The sequence below is a fragment of the Galeopterus variegatus genome, unplaced genomic scaffold (assembly GCF_000696425.1).
Source record: "Galeopterus variegatus unplaced genomic scaffold, G_variegatus-3.0.2 Scaffold1760, whole genome shotgun sequence".
In the NCBI taxonomy this organism is placed as follows: domain Eukaryota; kingdom Metazoa; phylum Chordata; class Mammalia; order Dermoptera; family Cynocephalidae; genus Galeopterus; species Galeopterus variegatus.
In genome coordinates, this window is record NW_007727871.1 from 155,286 (window position 1) to 181,119 (window position 25,834).

The 25,834-nt window shown below is 36.5% G+C and overlaps 1 protein-coding gene across 3 annotated transcripts in view; it reads left to right on the forward strand.

Moving 5' to 3' along the window:
- Positions 1-25,834, forward strand: part of RAPGEF2 (Rap guanine nucleotide exchange factor (GEF) 2) — a 168,650-nt gene that overhangs the window by 9,650 nt on the left and 133,166 nt on the right. For all 3 annotated transcript variants that reach the window (XM_008578797.1, XM_008578798.1, XM_008578799.1), the window contains exon 3: positions 11,593-11,676. In XM_008578797.1, the coding sequence (XP_008577019.1) occupies positions 11,593-11,676 (84 nt within the window). The remainder of the gene's footprint in view (positions 1-11,592; positions 11,677-25,834) is intronic.

Here is a 25,834-nt window from a genome sequence, read left to right on the forward strand (position 1 = left end):
TTAAAAAAATTAAGAATTGTCCATTTAGAATTGAGTTGTGTTTGTATTAGAAAGTCTGATAAAATTAGTTGAATTTTACACAGTGGAGAAGACTGTCAGGTGATTTCTGCCTTCCTTTCATTTATTAACTACTATGCGTTAGGTGTTTTGCTGTCTCAGGAGTACTCAGGTGGATCGTGTAAATTCCTAACCTGAGGGACCTTAATTTAGAGTTGGCTTTATTTAAGAATTTAATCTGAAATGAGATAAACATGTATGTAAAAACACTGGATAAATAATAGTAAAAGTTGCAGCATACCATCAGTGAGCAGAGGAGTCATCAGTTGGGAATCTGTTCTTCTGAAAAGTTTTTTAGAACCTGGGGCTGTCTCATGGTGCGATATGGAAACTGAGTTTTTAAAGCTGTCCGTTCTGCTGACGTTTTCCCTTAATGGCCAGGCATCCTCACCATTTCAGTTTAATATAGAGTTACATTTAAAGTGCTCAACACCTTTGGATCAGAAATTCAACGACTGGAAAAAGTTTTGAATGGAGACACACACACACACACACACACAAGCACACACACACTCTAAATATGTGTAACTCATACCTCATTGCCTGTTTTCCACGTATACATCTGACTGAATGTTTTCAAAAGTGTTCATAGCATTTTGTTGAGGGGTTTATCTCTATTGCGGGAGAGGAAATTGTTCCTCTGTAAAAGAGCTTCATTGAGGCCTGCTGGGTCTTTTATAGCATTTTCATTTAAATCTGTAAATGTGCAGTTTAGAACCTGAGGTCTCGAGACAGCTGAGTTCTCACTGCTGTTAACAGGCTTTCTTCTTGTCAACTTGGTTTTCAGTTTTCATGGCAGCTGTCCCACTTCTCTGCTGGGCACTAACCCCGCACGTCCCCTTCAAGCTTTCCCACTCCTCCTCCAGCTGACTCTGCCTCCCTCGAGCTTTACTTTCTGTTCCCAAATACCCCAATTTATCTGTATCTGCGTTTGCCTCTTGTCCCACTCATGCCTCCAGGAGGACGGGATGTCCTTCTTGCTTTTCAATATGGCTATTCCTGTCCTCACTGGTATTTTCAATCTCTTCCTCCTGCCCCCTTTTCTAGAGACTGTAAGGTGCCACAGTGTCTTCCATCCTTGAGAAATGTCTTTTTTTGACTCTCTTACCCACATCTAATTATTGCACTATTTCCTTTCCTTCCTGATGTGGCCAAGCTTTTATTTTATTTTACATTACCGTCTTGTTTTTAAATTATTACAAAAACACTCATCTACTACTTAGGTGGTTGTCAAGTATTTTTTTCCCTAAGAAGCAACGGCACATAGAATACACTGTTTTTTTCCCTGAGAAGGGACAACGTACTTCAAATCTCCTTTCCTTTCTTACCCAGCAAGATGTAACCTTATTTTGATGTACCTTTCCTGTCCATGTTTCTGGAATTTTACTGTACTTGTATGGGTGCATAAAGAAAACGGTGAGGCTGGCCAGTTAGCTCAGTTGGTTAGAGCATGGTGTTATAATATCAAGTTCTAGGGTTTGGATTCCCATACCAGACAGCCCCCCCCAATGGAGAAACCTAAGGTTTTAATTTATTTGAAAATATATTATCTTTGAAGAATTAGCTTTTGCACAGAATTGTAGGGCAAGGGTTTTTAACCACCAAGCCTGGCATGTTATGATGTACATGTTTACTGTAAGTGTGAAAATTCACACATACCCACACCCATACCACACACATACATACTTAAGGATTGTATTAAGTGTATATGGTGATACTTTAAGACTTGTTGACAATAATGGTATTTCTATGTTTACTATTAGTGTCTAAATAAAAATGTTTTATTTTTGTGGTGAAGAGTATTTAAATAAAAACATTAAGAAATGTAATTAGTCTATAAACTCCGTGAGGGTAGGGACTATGCTTATGTTTCCAGGTTGCATTTGCCATGCCTAGCATTTCGTCTCTTCTCTGTTCCTGTTTTCTTTGAATTTTATATTTCGAAGGAAAGTACTCCTTTGATCTGTAGATGAAGACCTTCACTGTGGTCTAACTTCATCATAAAATGGCTGGTTACACAACCTTAGGTGTTAGATTCTTTTTATCAGTTTTCCAAGAAAGTACTTACTGAATAAAAACCTCTGTTTAAAGTAATGTGTAGTACATAAATATGGCTTACTTTGTATGCTTTCTGATAAATGTGGGTTAGAGGTGTAAACTGTTTTGCAGTGTGGTTGTGGTCTCTTGCATGGAGATGACTTCTTTAGTGGAGTTGGGCAGATTTGGCTTTGAATTTGTCTCTGTCTCTTGGTGTGTATAAGTTATGCTCAACTTTTCTGGGATCTGGATTACTCTAGGTGAGGAATAGGTTTTTTGTAAAAATGAAATTACAGTGCGTAAGTCTAAAAGACAAATTTGTAAATTAATTTCATGATCTATTAGTTTCTAAATTAATTTTTCAGATTTAACTGCTCCTTTAAATTTGAGGAGTTGCTCCTTGAGCCCTTGGATAGATCCTCTACCCTTAGTGTAGCTGAATCATTGATTTGATATGTTGTAATAAATATGTAATTTACATTGACTGTTCCCTTTCGTTAAAAAAAAAAGTTTATGGAATAACTCCATAACTCTCAGTGCATCACTCCTTCATTTTGTTTGTTTATTTTTGGCAGCTTGCTGGTGCAAGGATCATTTCTTTTTTCTTTTTTAAAAAGATAACCGGTAAGGGGATCTTAACCTTTGACTTGGTGTTGTCAGCACCACGCTCTCCCAAGTGAGCGAACCAGCCATCCCTATATAGGGATCCGAACCTGTGGCCGTGGTGCTATCAGCACCACACTCTCCCGAGTGAGCCACGGGGCAGCCCTTGGTGCAAGGTTCATTTCATTTTTTCAGATGAATTCTATTAATTTAAGAATGACTACCTTAATGAGCCTACAGTATTTCTGACTTTATTAGTTAGTCAGTAGTTTATATAGTTCACTCTGCTGTGAATTATGATTTTTAGAAAGTTGGATGTCCACTATGTCCCTTACATTTTCAATGTAAAAGCTGAAATTTCCTTAATATTTTCATTAATTTTCGGAGTTCTTATTGATGTATTGACTTACCCTGTTTGTTGGTTCCACGCCCCTCTAATTGAGTTGCTATTGATTGGAGAATAAGAATTTTCTGAAAAACTTAGTGTTAAAATTGGCGACTCTTTTTCTTCAAAGTTTTTAAGTAATTTCTTTACAATTTAGAACTTTCAGGAAATAGAACAAAAATTACTCTCTACTTTTAAAATGTTATTTGTTTTTATATTGTGGGAATTTATATATGATTTATATAATTTTGAACTATATCATTTATATAAAATGAACTATATGTCATTTTATAATACAACATTACTGTTCTGAAGGTAGAAAATGTAAATGTCAAAAACTTTAACTCTTTGTAGAGCTCTTTCTAAAATACACTATATACATTATGCCTTAGTAAAAATGATGTATGCACTTTACGTTTTTTTGGGCCTCATATCGTTTTTAGGGTCACTTAGTATGCTGTGTTACATTAACTTATTCTGTAAGCATACTTCGTGCCATTTGTTATACAAAAATAAAAAATACAGATTTTGTCTTTGAGCTTATAACTTAGAGCCCCATCAAAGGAGCAAAAAGATACAAATAACTATTAAACTTTATGATAAATCCAGTAACAAAAGTGATGTAATGTATTTGAGAAAAAGATTAAAATTACTGTGTATCTGAAAAGCCATCTGCATATTGGAAGCTGGCCATTGTTAGGACTTTTTTTTTCAGTCGTGGAACACTTTGTTCATAGGAAATCACACTCAGCTCAGCAGCAGTAGCTATTATGGTTGAAGGAGGGTGGGACAGCGTAAAGTCCCAAGGGCTCTTGATATTGAAAACCTCTGATCTGAACTATCTGCTGGACTTCTGTGGAAGGATAGAGGATAATTTGTTGTAGAAAAATAGTTATTTTCACGTTTTTTTTTGACTTAATCATATATTTGAGAGTCTACGTCTTAGCTGGTCAGAAGCTATAATAACAGAATAGGTGAGTAAAAATGAGACCCTGAACTTCAGTAAAAGGCTTCGATTAAGAGAGACTTGGGGGCTGGCCCGGTGGCGCACTGCTACAGTGCGCCGCTTGAGAGCGTGGCGGTGCTCCCGCCGAGGGTTCGGATCCCACATACAGACCGGTTCCCGCTCACTGGCTGGGAGGGTTGCGATCCCGTTGCTGGTCCCGGTCCGGTATGGGCGCGACACTGAGGGTTGCGGTCCGTTGCTGGACATGAAAAAAAAAAAAAGACAAAAAAAAGGAAAAAAAAAAAAAGAGAGAGAGACTTGGGAGAGGAACACACAGAATGTGACCAGAGGTCATGGAGAAGGAGAAGCTTAGGAAGATTGTGTGTTTTCTGGTTTTATCATTGTTTTGGTCGGTTGATGTTGCTGAGACAGTAAATGCAGGAAAAGAAACAGTTATTCTCCTATTTCTGGTCACACTTGGCTGGTCCCCTGGGATTCCTTGCTGGTTGTCCCCACTTAGGTACTGGAATGGTTGTTAGTCTTTATTTCCCTTTCTGGTTCTTTAGCTCAACTCAAGATGTGAGCCAATTGCTCGAGGTGACAAGATTCTTGTATCCTTTTCTCCCAGATGCCAACAGCTTTGTCATGTGAATATGGTGCTGTGTGGTGTAACATCCTGGGTAATACAAAGTGACCTTTCTAAAATATCTCAAAAATTGATTATTGATGCTACGTGTGAATCTCAGTTGTACTTAACCCCTCTGTGTAACTGTAAAACCAGCTCTTCCCTGAATGGTCTTCCTATCCACTATTTCTGGACATTCAACCAGTGTTCATATTACCCATTCTTAATCACAAAGTGATTGCCATCTTTTGGCTTCTCTATGTTTTAATGCCCTTGTTAATGTTGCCATATAAAGCGTGTAGAGGTGCTTCCTCACTCCTCTGGGCCACTTCTGGCTTGTGCCAATTGCCGTATTGCAATTTCTCTGCTAAAGTGGGAGGAATCCCTTCCTGTAGCCCTGATACCCTCCTTGTTCCATATTTTGTCAGGATTATCTTGTTTCAAAAGCACTAACTGCTGGTCCCAAATTATTTGGATTGGGCCGGCCCGTGGCGCACTGCTACAGTGCGCTGCGTGGGAGCAAGGGTTGCGATCCGTTGCCGGACACGAAAAAAGACAAAAAGGAAAAAAAAAAAAAACAACAAATTATTTGGATTTTGCATGGGTACCGTTCTTTCAGTTTTTGTTTGTCTCTGTCTCCAAGACCTAGATGTTTGTGTTTGCAGCTGGCAGGAGGCCTGTTCTGAGCTGAAGCCTTTGCTAGGCTCAGTATCCTTTGCCCACAGCCACCTTCCCACTCCTGCCACTGCTGTTTTGTTACAACTCTCTTCTTTGATTGGGCTCCACTTAAGTTTTCATATTGCATTATCAGCTGAATAAATAGCCTTTTCACACGTTACCTTATTGGCCCCTAGTAATCGTGTTTGCTGATTCTGTCAGTTTTCCTTTGATTTATTACTTTTTATTCTTTGAAGCCCCTTGTCAACTTGAACTTGATCTCTTGTATTAGCTTCCTGATTTATATAGAGCTGCAAACTCAGCCCTTTCATGTGGAGACACTGCCACCTTGTGATCATCTAGGATATTGCTAAGGAAGTTATTTAAACCTGGCTTCATTTCTACAGTTTCTGGTAAATTTAAACTCACATTTTTGACTTTCAGACAATTTACCTTGTCTGAGTTGGTGTCTATTCAGTTTATTAATTCATTTATTAAGGAAGTATCCGAGTGCCAATCAGGTACTGGTGAGTTAGGGGAGTTAAGAAGCTAATGGAGATAACTCCTAAAGTAAATATTGATGACACTCTGGCAACAGCTTCATGTGAGCATGTACAGAGTGCTTTGGGAAGCTAGGAGGAAGGTGACTCACCTTACTTGGAAGATACTAAAACACCTCTCAGAGGAGGTGGTAATCAACCTGGTACTCAAAGGATGAGTAATAAGTGTACCAGATAAAAGATACTATTTAAAAGCTGGAACAGCAGGTTTGTTTAAAGGCCCTGAGGCATAGGTGGGAAAAAAAGCGTGGTATGGCTAAACAGGGTGAAGTTTGTAGTATGGGAAATGTTGGGATTAGGAGCAGAAAGTAAAGCTCTACGTTGGCCCTTTCAGATATGGTTGTGAGAGGAAAGGAGATTCTAGGAGAGAGCTCGTGTGTGTGTGTGTTTGTGTGTATGTGTGTGTTTTAAGCCTATCATGCAAGGTACTTCATATATACTGTTTCATTAAGTCAAAGTAACTTTGATTCTGAGGAACCAGAATGTCAGAATTTGACTTCATCAGGATCTCGTGGCTGGCATGAAAGAGTGTGTGCTCCCAAATCTGTGCACTTTGCATGCTACCATATTGCTTCCTTCTTGTGCTTTGCCAAAAGGTTTGGACTTTCTCCTGTTATGGAGCCATGGGTTATAAGCAGAAGCATGTCATGATCTGACACACCTGAGCAAACAAGTGAAGTATTGCCCAATTTCTGCTAGGCACAGCACACAGTTACTGCCTAAAAGGAGGTTCAGTTTAGTTGGAGGACAATACTGTAGGAATAAGAAATCATTAGAGAAAAATATAAAGCAGAATGAAATTAGATGGGATAAATATTTTGCAGTTTGTAAAATAACGAGTGAGAAGATTTTCTTAAAGAAGTAGAGTCTGAGCTGTTCCTTAAGGTACTATGTGATTTAGAAGGTGGGGAGAGGCAAACATCTTGAACAGATTGGCAGAGTTAGGAAGGAGCAGTCAAAGCAGCCAGTTGGGAGCAGTGGGTTTTGTTGAGGAGTGTTAGAAAATAAGATGAAAAAAGAGTGGGATTAGATTATATATCTTTTTCTTGCCCATTATTCCAAATTCAAATTTAGCATTCTGGTTTGGTCTTAGAATAAGATGCAATGGGGATCATACATTTTTGGTTGCTGCAGAGGCTTTATATCTGATTATACTGGAAGGTGAATTGATCATTTTGTGATGGTCTGTTTATATTTTGTTGGGGTTTTTTTTGTTTTGCTTTATTAATTTCCTCCCTGTTGATGAAAACAAAAATAGGAGTCTTTTAGTGTACCTTGTCATACCACCTGGGTTTTTGTGGCTTTCATTTTGTTCATTGTAGGATGGGATATATGGGAATCAAATCAATTGTCCATTGTAGTTTTTAGCTTGGGTTAAAATTGTAGGTCTTCTCTACATGTGCATTTGGCTGATCAGAGAGACTTGCAAAGTACTACTTTGAAGTATGATCCTTTTTAATCTTTAGGTTTCTTTTAGGTACCCATTACTGGTGGTTATAAGACTTAGGTTATTTGGAAATACTGAGACAGGTTTCTTCCAAGATTCAAGTTTTGTCATTGCAACAGCCTTTAAAGGCACTCCTTAGCTCATAATTTGAAAACAAAAACAATTATTTGAAAAAAATGTAAATAGCACGGGTTAAAAAAACACATGTGACTAATTGCATGGATATTGATAGAGTTTTAGTTTTTTTTTTTTTCCCTGCCAGTTCTTGTTGAGGCTTGATATTGAGACTTTTTCTGAAGGTTTTTTGAAGTTGACAAGCCCCTGCCTAAGAATCATCTGGGATATTTATTTAAAAGTCATTTTGATGGCTCTCCCATCTAATGATCAGGAACTGGAGAACTGGATGGGATAGGTAGAACCTGGGAGCATGCATTTTTAATTAGCATCCCAGGTGATTCATACGCACATTAAAGCTTGAGAACCAGTGTTTAATGCCAGATACTTACTATTACTACTACTGGTGGTGGTGGTGCTGCTACCACGATTATTATTGGGAGTTCCAATTTGCATACCCTTTAAGTATAGAAAAATTTGCTGCTGCTACTACTAAGTACTATTCTTTTAACTTCGGTTTCTTCCTTAAAAAGAATAGTCATCACTTTGCACATGTAAAAATGCTATAAAACCCCCCTGGTAACAGCTGCACTGTAGGAAGGGAGTATTTGTAGACCTTGAAGGGAAGCAGGTGTATCCCACTCTGAAACACTGCCTGCCTGAGGCATACTTGTAAATGAAGAAGAGTGAGCATAGTTACTACAGTGGTTTCTAATAAAGTAAGAATTTTCTGGACTATTCAAAGTAAGTAAAACAGATTTTGATGATGGCATCTCACAACAAGGAATTTTCAGAACAGAAACTAAGCATGAATTCTGTGGGGGGTGGATGGGAAGAGAGGAAAGGAAGATTTTTTTCTAGCTTACAACTATTTCAAGGGCATCTTTAAAATAAGATTCACTGTTTTTGTATTTTTAGTTCTAATAAAACTTTTACAGTTGAAGCAGCTCAATAATAAATTATGATTATCATATATGGCCTGGCATGTAGTAAATGCTCACTGAATTCGGTAAATGCTTGTTGGTCGAATGCTTATTCTCTGCAAATGCCTACTGAAACAAATATAACTCTTACAAGTTAACTCTGGATTCTTTTGGGAAGGTAGAAAAACAGCCCATCTATAAGATAAACAAAATTGTAGTATGTGCTAGAGATAGAGAGGACCAGTTTCTTACCTTCACATCCTCAAATCTTCCCAAGGCTTTCCTTATATGAAGAGTCAACCCTAGTTATAGGGTAATCAACAGGTGTTCAGAGTGCTAGAATATTTGCTGTCACGTTATCTCATCCACTTTGGACGCTGGTTTTCTTTCAACTCATGTGTGTTTTATGATCATTGCCAGGAAAGCTGAGTTTATGAACCCTGTACGTCTTTGTCCGTGTTAATTTTTCCTTCAGAGTCGACAGATATGAAATAACTGAAAAGCCAGTTAAAGTTTGCTGTAGTCTTCACGTCACAGTTGATTTTGACCATGGTGACATTTATTGTACTTTTTAACATGGTAAAACTACTAGTTATCATTGGATAAGTATTTTTTGCATTTAATCATTGTTTATTTAATCTTTGCAGCAGCTCTAGTAACTTGCACAAGTTAATAAGTGTAATTTACCTTAATTTCCTATTTTTCTAGATTTTATTTCCCCAGAACAACATTTTTGTGATAAAAGAAACATTGTAAGAACAGATTAAAATAAGTTTATAAAATGTTTCTTTTTCTGTGCTTTCTATTTCAGTGTTTTATCATTTGTTACTAATTTTTTTTTTTTAACTACTTTTGAGTCTGGCAGAAAATATCATTTTTACTTGGCATAAATCAGTATTTAAAAATATGTAATGCTGTCACCTTACATTAAGAAAGATAGGGGTTTCCCCCAGTCTAGGTAAATGATTGCTGTTTCCAAAAGTTATTGACTAAAAACTGGGGGAAGAGGGTATATGTTATTCTTTGAAGTACTTTGCGTTTTCATTTGTGAAATCATTTTACTTTTAAGGTTCTTCATTGGAACTGAATTCTGTTTGGCAATAGTTTTCCTTTATGTTTTCTTGAGGCATTGCTTTCAAGGACTAAGGAATTGTGAATTTGGTTAAGATTGAACTTGGGGGGAAAAGACGATTAACTGTTCCTTTACTTTGGAAGCAAATAACACAATGAAAATGATTAGATGATAGTGATTGATATTATTAAATAACTTAATTATTCAGACTTGTAAATAGAATTGTGTCCTTTAAAAACATTTTGGAATGAATCTATTTCCCCCCCCCGCCAAAAAAAAACAAATTGCCAAAGACTCCCCTGCAACATGCCTGTGATTCACCCGGACATGAGAGAAGCATAGTATTGCAGCTTCCACCTGTGTTGTACTCTTGGAAGAAATGGGTGTGCTCTGTGCTCCGTTTCTACCCCTCCCACTGGCAGGAATGGGATGTGGTGGTGAGATTTGGAACTGCCACCTTAGAATATGATGGAAGCCATGGGTTAAGGATGGCACAGCCACAAAATAGAAACAGTCTGGCTTCCCAGTGTCATTGGAGCCACCTTATCAATCTTATCAGTCTTGGACTTCTATCGCTTAGACTGTTGTATGTGTGAACGAGAAATGAACTTCCTCCTCGGTTAAGCCATTGCTATATTTAGATTTTCATTTTGTTTTAATAGTAGCTGAGCCTGTGTCCTAACTAATAAATTTGATAAACTTGACTTTATAAAATAAAATAACTTACACATGGTAAAAAAAAGCACCCTAAACAAAGTCAAAGGGCAAGCAACAAACCAGGGAAAAAGCTATTCACAGCTCACGTGTTTGAAAAGCTAATTATTATTGCTCGTAGATCAGAAAAAGTCTCACAGTTAATAGAAAATTGGTTAAAAGTTGTGAACTGATTTCAGAGAAAAACAAATAGAAATGACTCATGAACATAAGAAAAAATGCTCTTATAATAAGAGGAAAAACATGAAAAATGAAATTAAACTGAGATATCATTCTCACCAAGCAGATTTGGTAAAAATCCAAAAGTTTGGTAAAAAGCATCAAAGTGCCTTGTTTGCTCCCCTGAGGTTGCTTCTAGGTAGTGTCAGCTGCGGCCTTTGCACTCACACTCCTGATCCTCCTTGCCTTTTGCCTGGAATGCTCATTCCTTGGGCATCCGCTTGGTTAATATCTCCTTTACTCAAATGTCCTCTTCTCAATGGGACTTGAATATAAACTCCATGAGGGGGCAGGGATCTTTTTGTTGTTTTTTCCTGAAGCATTCTAAGCATCTAAAAAAGTTGTCATCATAAAATTGTTAAACATTTGTTAAATAAGTATAATAAACTATGTTAGTATAGCTGTGGGGAAGTAGGTAGGCATATAAATTGCTATCTATGGAGGGCAATTTGACAATATCTTTTGAAATTACAGTGTATGAACCCTTTGACCCAATAATTGTCCTTCTGGGACATTATCCTGCAGTTACTACTGTATGAACAAGATTACTCATTGCAGTTTTTTTATAATCGGATAAAATTCAAACAACTAAAATGACTGTTCGTAGGGATTGCTTAATCAAATGGCACATCCATGCAGTGGAATAGAATGCTCTGCAGTTGTGAGAATGCACAAGAGAACTATCTTCTGATGCATAGATCTCTAAGAGTTATCACAAAGGAAAGAACAGTGGGCAGTGTGTGCTATCTTTTCTGTCAAAAAAAAAAAAAGATGGTGGAGGGAATAAGAATATATGTTGATTATTGTGTGCATATGCATAAAGAAATTCTGAAAGAATACCCAAGAAGTGTGGTGGAAAAATGTGAGAACCTCGTAGATGGGAAAGGATTGGGAAGAGTGAGTTTCACTGATACCTCTTTGTAGTTTTTGTTTTATGAAGCAAGTGAAAGTATTTTCTGTTCAAAAAATTAAACAAAAAAATGAAACTTGAAATGGTAGGTGCTACAGATCTAGCAAACATTGAAAATATTTAAATATACTGATAAATAGCTTATTTCAGGGATAAACACATTTTAAAAAATGACTCCATTTGTTGAATAATGGCTTTTTTCATGTATGTGTTTTACACTATTCTTTATGATTCTAAAAGTAACTTGAGTGCTGCACTTTATGCTGTATGTGTTTTGATTTTGTTATAGATAATTATCTGATTCTATTACCTTTTCTTTTCAGTCCTGATGATATTGGAACCTGTTGGTATATTCTTCTCTCTGGGTCCGTATTCATTAAGGAATCCATGTTTCTTCCAAGAAGCAGGTATTGTATAGACGTTTTATAATACATTATCCATGAAGCTTGAAATAGTTTTGCAGAATTGAGTTCTTTTGGAGAATTCTTTTCTCTTCGTATTTCTTCTTCTACTGATACAAAGCAACACAATACTTTGGGGTGTTGATACATAGATATTTAAGAAATGACTGTTTTAGTTGTGAACACTGTTGCAATCTCTTTAACAAAAGGCAAGAACAAAAAACATGCATGCAGGTGACATGTCCATTTGTTACATGATTATGTCAGTTGTGTTCATAGAGAACCAAAGAAAGTTCACTAAGACCCCATGGGACTAGAAATGGAAAGTCAGGAACTGTCATTGACTTTTCTGCTTCTCAGAACCATATGGTCTCTCATTTTTGCATCTGTCTGTGGATTGGCTCCTTGCTCTCTAAGGCTATCAATTTCTCTCTCCCTGTGACTGTGGCTTGTTTGTGCTGACTATTGATTTATATATGACCTTATGTCCCTGATGTTTACACCATTTGATTGTAGTGCCTGTGTCTTTTCTTTGAATTCTTCAGGATACAATCTGATTGGCTAGCTTTGGGGCAATTGTAAACCCCGTTCCAATCAGCTGTGGCCAGAAAGCGTGAGGGCTCATCTACTGTACACATGACTGCCTATGTTCAGGTTTCCCAAAGGTGGCAGCTACTGAGTTTCAGTAGTTTTCTTTTTTCCTCCTACTTGTGTATTTTTTATAAATAAATACTATTTTGACTGAAAATTGTTCTATTTTAACTAAGTATTTTTATTTTAAATTGCTAAATAAATATATTACTTAAATTGGTCACATTTATTAAAGTATAATGTTCCTCCCTTTCTGTCACTTAACTCCTCTATAAGAATATTCAAATACAGTCTTGATAAATAATTTTGAATGGGTTAGGGGCATGTTAAGAATCTACTTTATTTTTTGGCACTGGCTGGTGGTATAGGGATCTGAATTGAGGTTGGTGTTATTAACACTGTGCTCTCACCAACTGAGCTAACTGGCCAGCCCTTATGAATCTATTTCAAACAGGTGAACAAATGTTTATAAACAGAGTCAATGAGACAGGGAGAGAGAATTTTACATAGTAGAGAATGATTGGTCTGGGTGTGGTAACAGAAAGGGATGTGATGAGCCTTTGCTGGCCAGAATGGTAGTGAAAGAGTGCCAGAAGCACATTGCATCTAATTAAAAATAATCTCTGGTGCAGTTCTCCTGCCTCTTTGCTCTTCTACTTCTGTGAGGTCAGATTGGCAAGTTATTCTCTTTGGAAAATGATCCCATGAGAGAGGGAAGCTCTATGCTTCTTTGTTTGTTTTTCTTACAGTAGCAACAGTCATAGTAGTGGTAAAAGCATTGGTCATGGTATAGTAGTAACACAGGAAGTTGTAGTCGTAGTAGTAATAATAATAGTAATAAAATAATGACAGAATAGCTAAGGCTTTTATAGTGCTTTCTATTTGCCAGGCACCATTTTAAATGCTTTGTGTGTATTAACTCTAATTTTATAACTCTCCTTTGAGGTAGGTACAGTTATTACCTGCATTTTACAAATGAGGAAACTGGTAGTTTAGGGAGGTGGGCGATTGTACCCCCTAGAAGTCTGCCTAGAAAGCCTGGAGGGACCCTGTGAACCAGCTCCTATAATTCCAGGAATTCTGTATCACAGAGGTATGGAGAATTGAATAGTGATAGTCATATCTTCTTCGTCAAACACAGGACCTACTATTTGGTTCCTTTTTGGAGGTTCTTTCTGACTGCCTGAATTTGGAAGAAGGAGTAGGCAAACAATATTTAAGCACTGGCATATTTTAAAATTTATATATAATTTCGATGTAAAAAGTTATAACACTATATAATTTTCAAAGATAGAGAAGGAGAAACATCATCTAAAATCCTTTCATTCGAGATACAGTGGGCTCTCCATATCTGTGGGTTCCACATTCTCAGATTCAACCAACTGTGGATGGAAAATATTTGGGGGGAAAAATAAATAAAAAATGATACAAATAAAAAGTATGGTATAACAACTATTTACATAGCATCTACATTGCGTTAGGTATTATAAGCAGTCTCGAGATGATTTAAAATATACAGGAGATGTTCATAGGTTATATGCAAATACCATGCCATTTTATATAAGGGACTTGAGCATCCAGGGACTTTTGGTATCCACAGGAGTCCTGGAACCAATCCCTTGTAGGTATCAGGGACAACTGTAATCTTTCTTTGATATTCTAGTGTTTTTCTCTCTAGACTTTTTCATATGTATGTGTTCCACATGCTTAAGATCATTTTTTATATACAGTTTAATATCTTGCTTATTTCAGTGGAAGAATATGTGTATTGATATGCATCGCCTATAATATTAAAATCTCCTTATAAAGGTTTACTCTGTATAATCTTTAATGCCCATTTAACGTTCAGTTATTTGAACTTTCTAAAATTTAGTTAATAATTGAAAAAGGTAAATTTTTGATACTTTTTATTATAAATAATGATATAATGAATGTTATTTGAAATTTACGCATCTTAAAGAGGGCACCACCGATGAGTGACTTTATCATCATTTTGATACAGGGTTTGTCATACAAACTAAATCTGTAGATTGAAGCCCTAGAACAGTGAAGGAGCTTGTGATGGTCTTCCTTGACTACCAGCCATCACCAACTAACCAAGTAACAGCTTGTTCTCACTTCTGGAAACGGAACCTAATGTTCAGAAAACTGCTGTTCTGAAAGAAAGAGGACTTGCAGTTCAGACCTATTTCATGAGCACATTGGATTCTATGTCTAATTATTTTAAAAGATGACATAAGTTACTCTTTCTCTGGCTGAATGTCAAATGTCTGCAAGTCAGTACTTTAATGGGATGAAGAAAGGAATGGTGTTTCAGACCGAATGACAAGCTAGTACTATATATAGGTTATTTCTTCATGTTGCACCTGGTGACATTTGCTCTGTCCCAGCTGTTTGTTTCTTTTGGGGATGTTGCCTTAGGAATAGTTCTGAGATTGTTTTAATAAGAAAGAGCCTACTGGTACTATGGTAAAAGTTGACATTAGTGATTCATACATATTTTTCTCTCCAAAAAATATTGAGGTTTGATATGGATTAGGTGTTAGTAACAGTCCAGTTTTATAAAACGACTAGTTCACAGATGATTCTCCACACTTACCCTGTTTTTATTATGTAAGCCTGCAAATTGGTTGTCAGCGTTCATAGTAAGTTAAACCAAGAGCAATCCTTTGAAAGTGCCAACTCATTTTGGCAGGTAATTTACCTTGAACAGTTATATTTGAATCAAAGTATCTTGAACAACATTTTCATATTTGTAACTAATTCTCATGAAATTGTTTTGACACCTGATTTTATTGGGTGTGAAGGGTGATATATATTGCAGAAAATCTGTCATTTGGCTTCCAAGTTTTATTAGCTTTATTGAAGTCCTTAGTTGACATTTAAAGCAGCATTTTATGTTTTTCTATTTTCTAAAAAAATTTTGTTATCTTTTCAGATAGATTGTTTTGATTATATACATTTACTTTGGTAGTTCAAACATGAATATTGTTCCGTGATAGGATTTGTAGCATTTATTGAGCCTACAAATTCCTGTGTGACTATCAGTGACAGCTTACTCACTCTTCCCCATTTCAAGCTATTTCAGTTGTATAAATGCTGTTTTTATGAGTTCTGTTATAAACCTATTAGAAATTTGTTAAGTTTTGAAACATTGATATTTATAGAAGTGGCTGTAATGTTATGTATTTTATGTCATTACATATAATGTTGCCCTTAGATAGAGCTAAATTCTTATTTAGAGTACTATTTGTATTCTTGAAGCAATGTACAATTTCTGGTTATGTTTTTCTTAAAATGTTTTTCATCTTAAAAATAATTCAGTTTCTTTGTATCCATAAAAAATGTTGGGCTGCATAACTTTATGAGGCGATGTCTGCATCCATCGTTGTTATGAGTTGATATATGAAGATAACTGACAGGCAGAGGGATAGTAAGGAGAGATAGGAGTTTTCCCCTCCTAATTTATTCAAAGGCACCATTTGGAACAAGCAGTGGGGTTGGAAAGCAATAGGTGAAATTATCTTATAAAGTTGAAGGTTTAGAAATGGTTTTCTAATGGACTTTTAGTTTATGCTACATATGGGTAGGAAAACATTAGTAATGTTTATTGCTCTAACGTACCCTAAGAACTTTAATAGAAATTGTTATGTACTTTAAATTTTCTTACTTCTAAAATTACCCCACATTAGGAATGCTGAAGACTATTTTGTAGTAAAATCACAGTATAATAGCTTGAATTAATATGTTATTTTTTGGCTGCTGACTTCTTTGAAAGGCTGAGAATTCTAATTTAGATATTAAAGGTAGACTCAGACTGTGTTTCTAAATCCATCACTTGCTGTTTAGATTATTTGTTATAGAAAGACATAGTTTACCTCAGTTTTATGATAAGTCAGAGTTGGAGTCCTTTTCTACTAATTTGTCAGTCATTTAAAAATCTATTTGCAACAAAACAAAACAAAACAATATACTAGATATTTAAGACATGAACCATTATTGTTATACACATAGATTCTTCTTTGAATTTATGTTGCTCACAGTCCTGGAAAAAGTCACTCCTATTAAGGTGCTGAACCTGATTTTCTTAATAGAATCACTTTTATCGTAGTGGTCTCCAAGAAAGAGGCCTTTTAATATAAATAATCATGGGCACTATATTTAATCATAAACAAATAACATCTTTATGGCTGTGTTAGTTTAAAACTGTCAATATCTTTTTTTACGCAGAGCAATTGGTAAGCAACCTCTTTGCTTTCTATTTATGCATTGGTCAGGGTCGGGTCTGTAAGGTTGAAAGAAAAGAAAGCCCAGGCTAGTCATAGGCCTAGGAATTTGAAAGATGCCAAGGGGAGGATTTTATAAGGCTGGGAACCATAGGGATTAAGACAAAGACCTATATAGAGGGTGGAGGCTTCCAGTGCATGGACTTTAGGGTTTAAGTTACCAGATTATGTTGGGCAGCAGACCTAGTAGGCAAAGTAATCTGTACAAGTGCCTTAAGAAATTGTGTCCATAATTGGTAATGCACTGTCAGTGGGAACTGCTGTACAGTGAAGTGCCATCAAAATTGAAGTTTGGGGGCCGACCCCATGGTGCACTCAGGAGAGTGCGGCGCTGGGAGCGCAGTAGCGCTCCCCCCTCAGGTTTGGATCCTATATAGGGATGGCCGGTGCACTCACTGGCTGAGCGCGGTGCGGGCGACACCAGGCCAAGGGTTGTGATCCCCTTACTGGTTACAAAAAGGGCAAAACAAACAAACAAACAAACAAAAAATTGAAGTTTGGTTCATGAGGCCTTTCCATAATAACAGATTATTCTGCCTCATTCTAAAATAGGTTTGGTAGAGTTCAAATTTGAGTCATGTTTCCATGTTGTTTCAAACATTAGTTGAAACTTTCATTGAGTGTTACTGTGTGGTCCCTACCTTGAGTCCTGGAGTATACAAAGGAGGGTGGGTGGTGTACCCCTGCTATCATGGAACTTAATAGCTGGTTGGGGAGATGAGGCAGTTGTATATGAAACATGAAAAAATTGCCTAGGTGTGTTGTTAAACAGGTAATACAGTGTAAATTGATGTGTCAAAAACCATACAGAATGCGAAATCCTTTAATGTGTGTGGGAGGTAATCAAGGGTGGCTCTTGAGGAAGTGAATTCTGAGTTGGGTTTATGATTTAGATGGTTTGAAAGTGGTCAGAAAGAAAATCTAGACATAATAAAGAACGTGAGTGATGGTACAGAGATAGAATTGAGGGAGGGCAATTCAAACATAACCAGTAGCTTGACTGAAGGCAAAAGAATGGGATCAACTTATTTAGAACTGCAGTGCAGTTTAGGGCATGCAATAGTTGCAAAAGCATTGGTAATGGTGGCATTAGTGGGAGTTCTAGTTTACAGAGTGGCGAATCTGGATTAGGGACTGTTGGTAAATTAGGTCTCAAGTAACACTGACAGGAGATTGGAAGAGACATGCACATCATTTATTTGCATTGTGTTGACTGTGTCCATTTACAATTAGTGCTTCTCCTTCATTGATACCAAATATATCCACAATTTAAAAATTAGAATTGTGCTATGGTACTCTTAATAATCACATTTTAAATTAGAGCTGGCAGCTATAATGAGGTTAAGTGGAGAAACAAGACATTTAACTAATCAGTTCTGAGAGGCTGAAATACTGTTCTCATTATGAGTCACATGACAATGAACCACTTGAGTTTAAAAATCACAGGCTCACTTTTTGTCTGCCAATGCCACATAATAAATTAATTGATTACTCTGAGAACTTGCTGATTTTTTTTAGTAATGATAGAAGGTAAAACAACATATGAGTGATTCTATATGGGTTAGGGACCAAAGACAAATTTAAATGTTCCCTTTTTCATGTAAAGAACTGTATAGGATTAGAAAATCATATTCTTGAAAGAGTATGTATGTGCTATAAATCATGTGATGCCTTATTGGTGTATGGCATTATAAAAATAACTTACTAGTAAATTATGTTAAAGGAGGGTAACTTTACTGGACATTAAATGTATCCAAAAGGTATAAAGAGAAGTGAAGAGCGGAGTTCTGGAAGTTGTGAGGTTTACCTTCAGGTGTTGGCAAAATCACAGCAATTGGAGTGCAGATTATGCATGGAAGGGAAAGAGTGGTGATTGAAGAAGGAGTGGGAAAAGTAAAAAAACAAAAATGCAAATCATCTTAAAACTGTCCTCATTGAGTTTTAAAAGTAATATATTGGTCTTACATACCTTCCCTCCTACTGTGGGAAGATATCATTAACTTAAAACAGGATTAAATGAAGTGATACATAAGCTTTTTAGAAAAATTTTTAATAGACAGCATTACTAGAAGTTGTTTCTTTCTTTAAAAGGGGAACCATAAAACTTTGTTTAAATTCATATTTGAAAGGGCCTAAAATTAGTGGGTGATGGCAGAATTAGTGAGGGCTCATGAGTTATGTAAGAGCTGCTTGTCTCAGGTGTTGTCTGATACTACCCATTTTGACTTTATTTTTGTAGAAGTAAGCGATTGAGCCCTGTTAATGAAAATAGCTAGACAGGGAGTGACAGAAACTTATTTTAACTTAAAAATATTCAATTTGATCTATACATATAAACATATTTATAACTGAATATATAATTGGATTAAAATGTATGCATGTGCATAAATAAATATTTGTTGATTGAGCCCTGTTAATGGAAATAGCTAGACAGGGAGTGACAGAAACTTATTTTAACTTAAAAATATTCAATTTGATCTATACATATAAACATATATTTATAACTGAATATATAATTGGATTAAAATGTATGCATGTGCATAAATAAATATTTGTTTTTATGTGTGTTGTGTCTTTGTGTATCAATCAATCTTCTAGGACTTGACTGTTTTTCCTTCCATCTTCTAATAGTCATTTGCTCCATACCTAACCCAGCAGAAGGTTTTAAAAACTGCCATACCTGTCTTGAGTCGTACAAAGCATTCTACTTAATAGGTTAAGTAATTAATACGTTAATCTGTCAGTTATCAAGAATGAGCCATAAATGTATTATTCTTTTTAAGATATTAATGTGTAAAAACCTAATCCCTACAAAAGACAGTGTCCAAACAACTGCATGTCTTAGGAGAATTGGTTACCAAAAGGATTATCAAAAGCGATGAGCAAAATGACCGAAGCTGATTTCTAAAATCAAACACTACCTTACATTATTAGTTATTTCTTTTCAAGGGATTAATATTAATGAGACCTTTTATCCTGACTTCTGTCCTAAACTGTTCACCTGCAATTCTTTATATGCTTATACCTCTTGTCTTATTCATTCATTCTACGGATATTATTGAGTGTCTCTTCTGCGCCTGCTTAGAATATGGTGCTGAACTAAACAGCGATCCTGCTCATGTGTCATCAAAGCCAAAAGATAAAAAGTTCTTGAGAAGGAAAAGGGGTCAGTTTGTCCAATGCCAAAGGGAGAAGATTCAGTAATATGAGAATAGAGACAAAAACCTTTGGGTTTAGCAACATGGAAGTCATAGGTGACCTACCAGAATCAGTGTCAGTGGAGTAGTGGGCCTGGTTGAGGAGACAATGGGAAAATAAGAACTAGTGAAAGAGAAAATGTCATATCAAGAAATTTCACTGTGAAGAAGAGCAGAGAAATGGGGTGGTGGTTAGGAGTTCTTGTGAAGTCAAGAGGGATTTGTTTCTTTATAATTGGGAGATGCTACTGTGTGTTTGTATGTTGATGGAAATGCTCCAGTAGAGAGAGGTAAATAGATGATACAGGGAAGAGGTGGATAAAACCCACAAACAGGGTAGGAGGAGATGTTAGCTTTTGAAAGAGTGAAAATGCTTTGCACTGTTTTACAGGCTTAGGATAAGAGGTATCAGTAGGTTGGTAGATTTAGGGGGTCAGTCATGGGTATTTAGGAGTTTTGCAGAGAAAGTGGCTGTGAAACAGGGAGTGTTGGGTGCCCATTAGATATTTGTTGTTATAGTTCTTTTTTTTTTTTTAAAAAAAAGCAACTTTTAACTGTTTAGGGGCAGGCATTAGAGGGTGAGTAATTGTATCTGCACTTTACCAGTATATGCAGTAAAGGGAGAGAAGAGTGCAGGAATTAAAGGTGTNAGCTGCTTGTCTCAGGTGTTGTCTGATACTACCCATTTTGACTTTATTTTTGTAGAAGTAAGTGATTGAGCCCTGTTAATGGAAATAGCTAGACAGGGAGTGACAGAAACTTATTTTAACTTAAAAATATTCAATTTGATCTATACATATAAACATATATTTATAACTGAATATATAATTGGATTAAAATGTATGCATGTGCATAAATAAATATTTGTTTTTATGTGTGTTGTGTCTTTGTGTATCAATCAATCTTCTAGGACTTGACTGTTTTTCCTTCCATCTTCTAATAGTCATTTGCTCCATACCTAACCCAGCAGCAGGTTTTAAAAACTGCCATACCTGTCTTGAGTCGTACAAAGCATTCTACTTAATAGGTTAAGTAATTAATACGTTAATCTGTCAGTTATCAAGAATGAGCCATAAATGTATTATTCTTTTTAAGATATTAATGTGTAAAAACCTAATCCCTACAAAAGACAGTGTCCAAACAACTGCATGTCTTAGGAGAATTGGTTACCAAAAGGATTATCAAAAGCGATGAGCAAAATGACCGAAGCTGATTTCTAAAATCAAACACTACCTTACATTATTAGTTATTTCTTTTCAAGGGATTAATATTAATGAGACCTTTTATCCTGACTTCTGTCCTAAACTGTTCACCTGCAATTCTTTATATGCTTATACCTCTTGTCTTATTCATTCATTCTACGGATATTATTGAGTGTCTCTTCTGCGCCTGCTTAGAATATGGTGCTGAACTAAACAGCGATCCTGCTCATGTGTCATCAAAGCCAAAAGATAAAAAGTTCTTGAGAAGGAAAAGGGGTCAGTTTGTCCAATGCCAAAGGGAGAAGATTCAGTAATATGAGAATAGAGACAAAAACCTTTGGGTTTAGCAACATGGAAGTCATAGGTGACCTACCAGAATCAGTGTCAGTGGAGTAGTGGGCCTGGTTGAGGAGACAATGGGAAAATAAGAACTAGTGAAAGAGAAAATGTCATATCAAGAAATTTCACTGTGAAGAAGAGCAGAGAAATGGGGTGGTGGTTAGGAGTTCTTGTGAAGTCAAGAGGGATTTGTTTCTTTATAATTGGGAGATGCTACTGTGTGTTTGTATGTTGATGGAAATGCTCCAGTAGAGAGAGGTAAATAGATGATACAGGGAAGAGGTGGATAAAACCCACAAACAGGGTAGGAGGAGATGTTAGCTTTTGAAAGAGTGAAAATGCTTTGCACTGTTTTACAGGCTTAGGATAAGAGGTATCAGTAGGTTGGTAGATTTAGGGGGTCAGTCATGGGTATTTAGGAGTTTTGCAGAGAAAGTGGCTGTGAAACAGGGAGTGTTGGGTGCCCATTAGATATTTGTTGTTATAGTTCTTTTTTTTTTTTTAAAAAAAAGCAACTTTTAACTGTTTAGGGGCAGGCATTAGAGGGTGAGTAATTGTATCTGCACTTTACCAGTATATGCAGTAAAGGGAGAGAAGAGTGCAGGAATTAAAGGTGTATCTAGAACACCCATATCTTCCTATGGATTTTTTCCATGTCCCTCAAACTCTAGGTTTTATGTCTGAAATGCAACAAGCACCTTCACGTTGAGCTGACCTCCTGTTTTCCTTTCTCTAATGTGTTTAATAAACTGCTTGTCACCTACTCTAGAAATTTCTCTGAGTCTCCATTCTGACCTCTCTTTTCTTCCCCTGACAATTGTTTTTTTTTTTACCAAATAACACAACAGAGTTAGAAATGACCATATCTATCAGATCAGATGCCTGGATCGCCACTGCCTTTGTTCAGATGTCACCTGCTCTATTAAAGTAGCTCCTTCCTTAGTGCCACTATAGTCATTGTTAAAAGGCACAGAATTTTTTTTGTTGACCCCTTAGATGATGAGCATAAATGACTTCCTACTGTCAAACATAAAAACCAGACTCCTTAATGAGATGTACAGGGCAGCTCAAAATACAAGTATGTCTCCAGTCTGCATTACTCTGCACCCTCTCTGTTTATACCCAGCTGATCACTGAGGTCTGAGCACACCTTTGCCCAGGCTGTCCTCTCTGCCTGGAATATCCACCTCTTTGTTGCCACCACCATCACCCTCATCCCATCCACCTGTGAAAATCTTTGGGAAGCCTGCCCTTGTATTCCTGTCAGAATTAATCATTGCATATCCATTCTAAAATGTAAGATTTTCAAGGGCATGGTCTGTATTATTTGTCTTTGCTTGCTCAGGGCCTAGGATATAGCAGGTGTTTAATAAATGTTTGTGGGCCGGCCCGGTGGCGCACTGGATAAGTGCGCCGCTTGGGAAGCGTGGCGGCGCTCCCGCCCGAGGGTTCGGATCCCACATGCAGACCGGTTCCCGCTCACTGGCTGAGCGAGGCGCGGGAGCAATGCCGAGGGTTGCGGTCCCGTTGCTGGTCCCCGGTCCGGTGCGGGGGCAACACTGAGGGTTGCGATCCGTTGCCGGACACGGAAAAAGACAAAAGACAAAAAAAATAAAAATAAAAATAAAAAATAAATGTTTGTGGAATCCTATTGGTTCAGGGTTATATTTTTAACTTGTTCTTTAAAAAAATATCACTTAGAGTTTAACAATATTATGATAACATATACCCTTTTAGAAATTACTTTAAATAACCTATGATTTATTTAATGTCAGATTAATATAGAGAAGAAGAAAAATCAGGGAAAATAATGAGGTTGTAAGACAGTGAAGGAGTCTGGAAGAAGCTTATGAGAGGTTGATAGTGTTTGACCTGTGCAGGGGAGCAGAAGTGGGAAAAAGACAACCTGTGTTTTGCTGGACATTGGTTTGCTTACTGTGTTGTTTATAATTAGTTTTGGTTGTGTAAAACAATTGCATAAACACAGTAGGAGCTAATTTTTCGCTCATGTGAAAGAACCCTGGGGTTGATGGTCCCGGATGGTATGGCGGCAGCTCCGCAGTGTAAAAAGGTTACAGGCTTCTGTGTTTCTTTACTTGGGCTTACACATGGCTTCCGTTTTCAGGGTCATTTTATAGCACAGATGGCTGCTTAGCTCCAGCTGTCATGTCTTCATTGGAAGCCAGAAGCAGAAGGACAAGGCAGAAAGAGCAAAAGTTTTACCTTTTCCATCCAAGTCAGATTCCTTGAAGCAACATTTCTGTTTGTATCTCATTGTTCAGAATGCAGTCATATGGCCACTTCAGGCCTCCCAGGATCCTGGGACATGTAGTTTTTTATTCTGCAATGTGATGTGCCTGGCTAAAAATAATAATATAAAAATATCTTAAGGAGAAAGAGAATGGACATTGGAGCAGGCAGCCAGCAGTCCCTGTTACACCTGCTCTTTAGTTTTCCCTCACATTCTCCTAGTGTATAACTTTTCTTTGCTAGATCATTCTTCTCCTAGGCCTGCGCTCACATCGTTCATCAGCTTAGCCATGCTCCTCCAGGTCGTACATCATCTGTAATTCCTATTCGTCCTACCTAAAGGTGACTCAAGTCCTGATATTCCCATGGTGTACATAAGGCAAAGATATATATTAAAGATTTTAAGGAAGTGCTGGGAGAGAGTTCCAAGTAAGGCTTAAGAAAATTATGAAACAAATGTGAACTTGGCTTGAGTAGAGTTGATGATATTGAAGGGAAAATTTAGTTGCACTTGATGTAAACATATCCTGTTTTAAATTTAAAATAAGGAAGGTCTAGACTAAAGGAGTAAAGTGAAATATGAAAACATTGGGATATATTAAAACGATACCCCTTCGGGTATTCATTGTACTCTCTGTTACAGTATGAAATGTCTTCATCCTGGAAAACTGACATGATTTTTAGCATTATTTAGAAAACTCTTTCCCCTATTAAATTTATTAAGTTATCTTCTGATATGATAGCTGATACACAGAGCAAAACTGTTCTCTAGAGAGGGAGTTCAGTTGTTGGATCAAGTTGGGAATTTGGTTGCTATAACTACAACATCAGAGACGTAAGGTACATATAAATGCAGGTGTTTGTGGTGTTTGGAATACTGGCATTGGTAGTGTTTTAACAAAGTAAGTAGCCTTAAATAGAAGGACTCATGCTTTTCTGTGTAATATTGATGCAGTATCACAGGGCATTTGATGCTTGAAGTCTTCAGTCAGGGAATTGTCATTAATGATCCTTGGTATACATGAGCGTGTGATAGTTCACCGTTATGATCCTTGGTATACATGAGTGTGTGATAGTTCTCCCTTATGATTCTTGGTATAAACGAGTGTGTGATGGTTCTCCCTGGAAGGCTTTATTTGCAGTGATGTTTGCATTTCTCTTGCAGAAATAAATATTATTATATTTTATAAAGGTTTTAAAGTTTGACATGTGTGTCAATGAAATACTATATATATATGTATATATTTTTTTCTGTAAAATGTTTTAATTGTTTATCCACTGCTAAGTGCATAGGGACTCATAACTCTTGTTTGTTCAACAGTTATTTTTGGAGGAGGGGTAGAGGGATATGTAAATTATTGTTTCACCTGTATGAATTCAAGGTATGTCTTAAAATATGTAGCAACTAAACTTACTTTTGTTAAGGAAGCATATTTTGTGTATAGGGGACAGTAACAGAAAATAAGAAGAGTAAGAATATTGTTAAGAGGAGGATTAATACGTGAAGCAAATTATACTCAGTGAAATTGGAATGTCTTTATTACAATAAAAATTCCTATTAATTACAGTTCACAGACCTTCTTTTATTTTATTATGAATAAAATTATATATAATAGGTGACAAAATTGCATTTTCAAATGATAAAGTGACTTTATTCTGTATTATGTGCCCAACTTAATTTTTTCAATGTACAGTACTGTAAATTGTTTAAAAGTACTAGTCGAAATAAGTAAAGTGAAGTAATGGCTTAAATATATGTATCTTTTTTTAATGTAAGAATTTAAACGTGGATTTTTAAACTACCTGCTTAATATTTGTTACTGATTAGAATATTGAACTGTGAGTACAAAATATTAAAAATATTTATTTCCTTAGATGTTTCTTGCTTTTGCCACATATTTATGACTTTATAGGGTTTATATATTTTTGCAATTAAATGTAAAATGGAATGTCTGGTATTGAATGTTCATGTAATTACAGAGCTACATAAAAGTTAAGTGGCTGTTTTCTTATTTACACTTTTATCTAATTATTTTGAGTCAGGTATTTTAGGATAAGTTTAACTTTATCTTCTGTTGATGGCTTACCTTATTCATGCTCTATAGCTGTAAAATAATTAGTGTGTTAGTGTGTAATTACATTAAGACAGCTTTGGTATTTCTTAAATATTTTTCAATAATTTAAAAAGGGCAGTGGTTGGGCCGGCCTGGTGGCGCACTGGAGAAGTGCACCGCTTGAGAGCACGGCGGCGCTCCCGCCGAGGGTTTGGATCCCATGTGGAGACCGGTTCCCACTCACT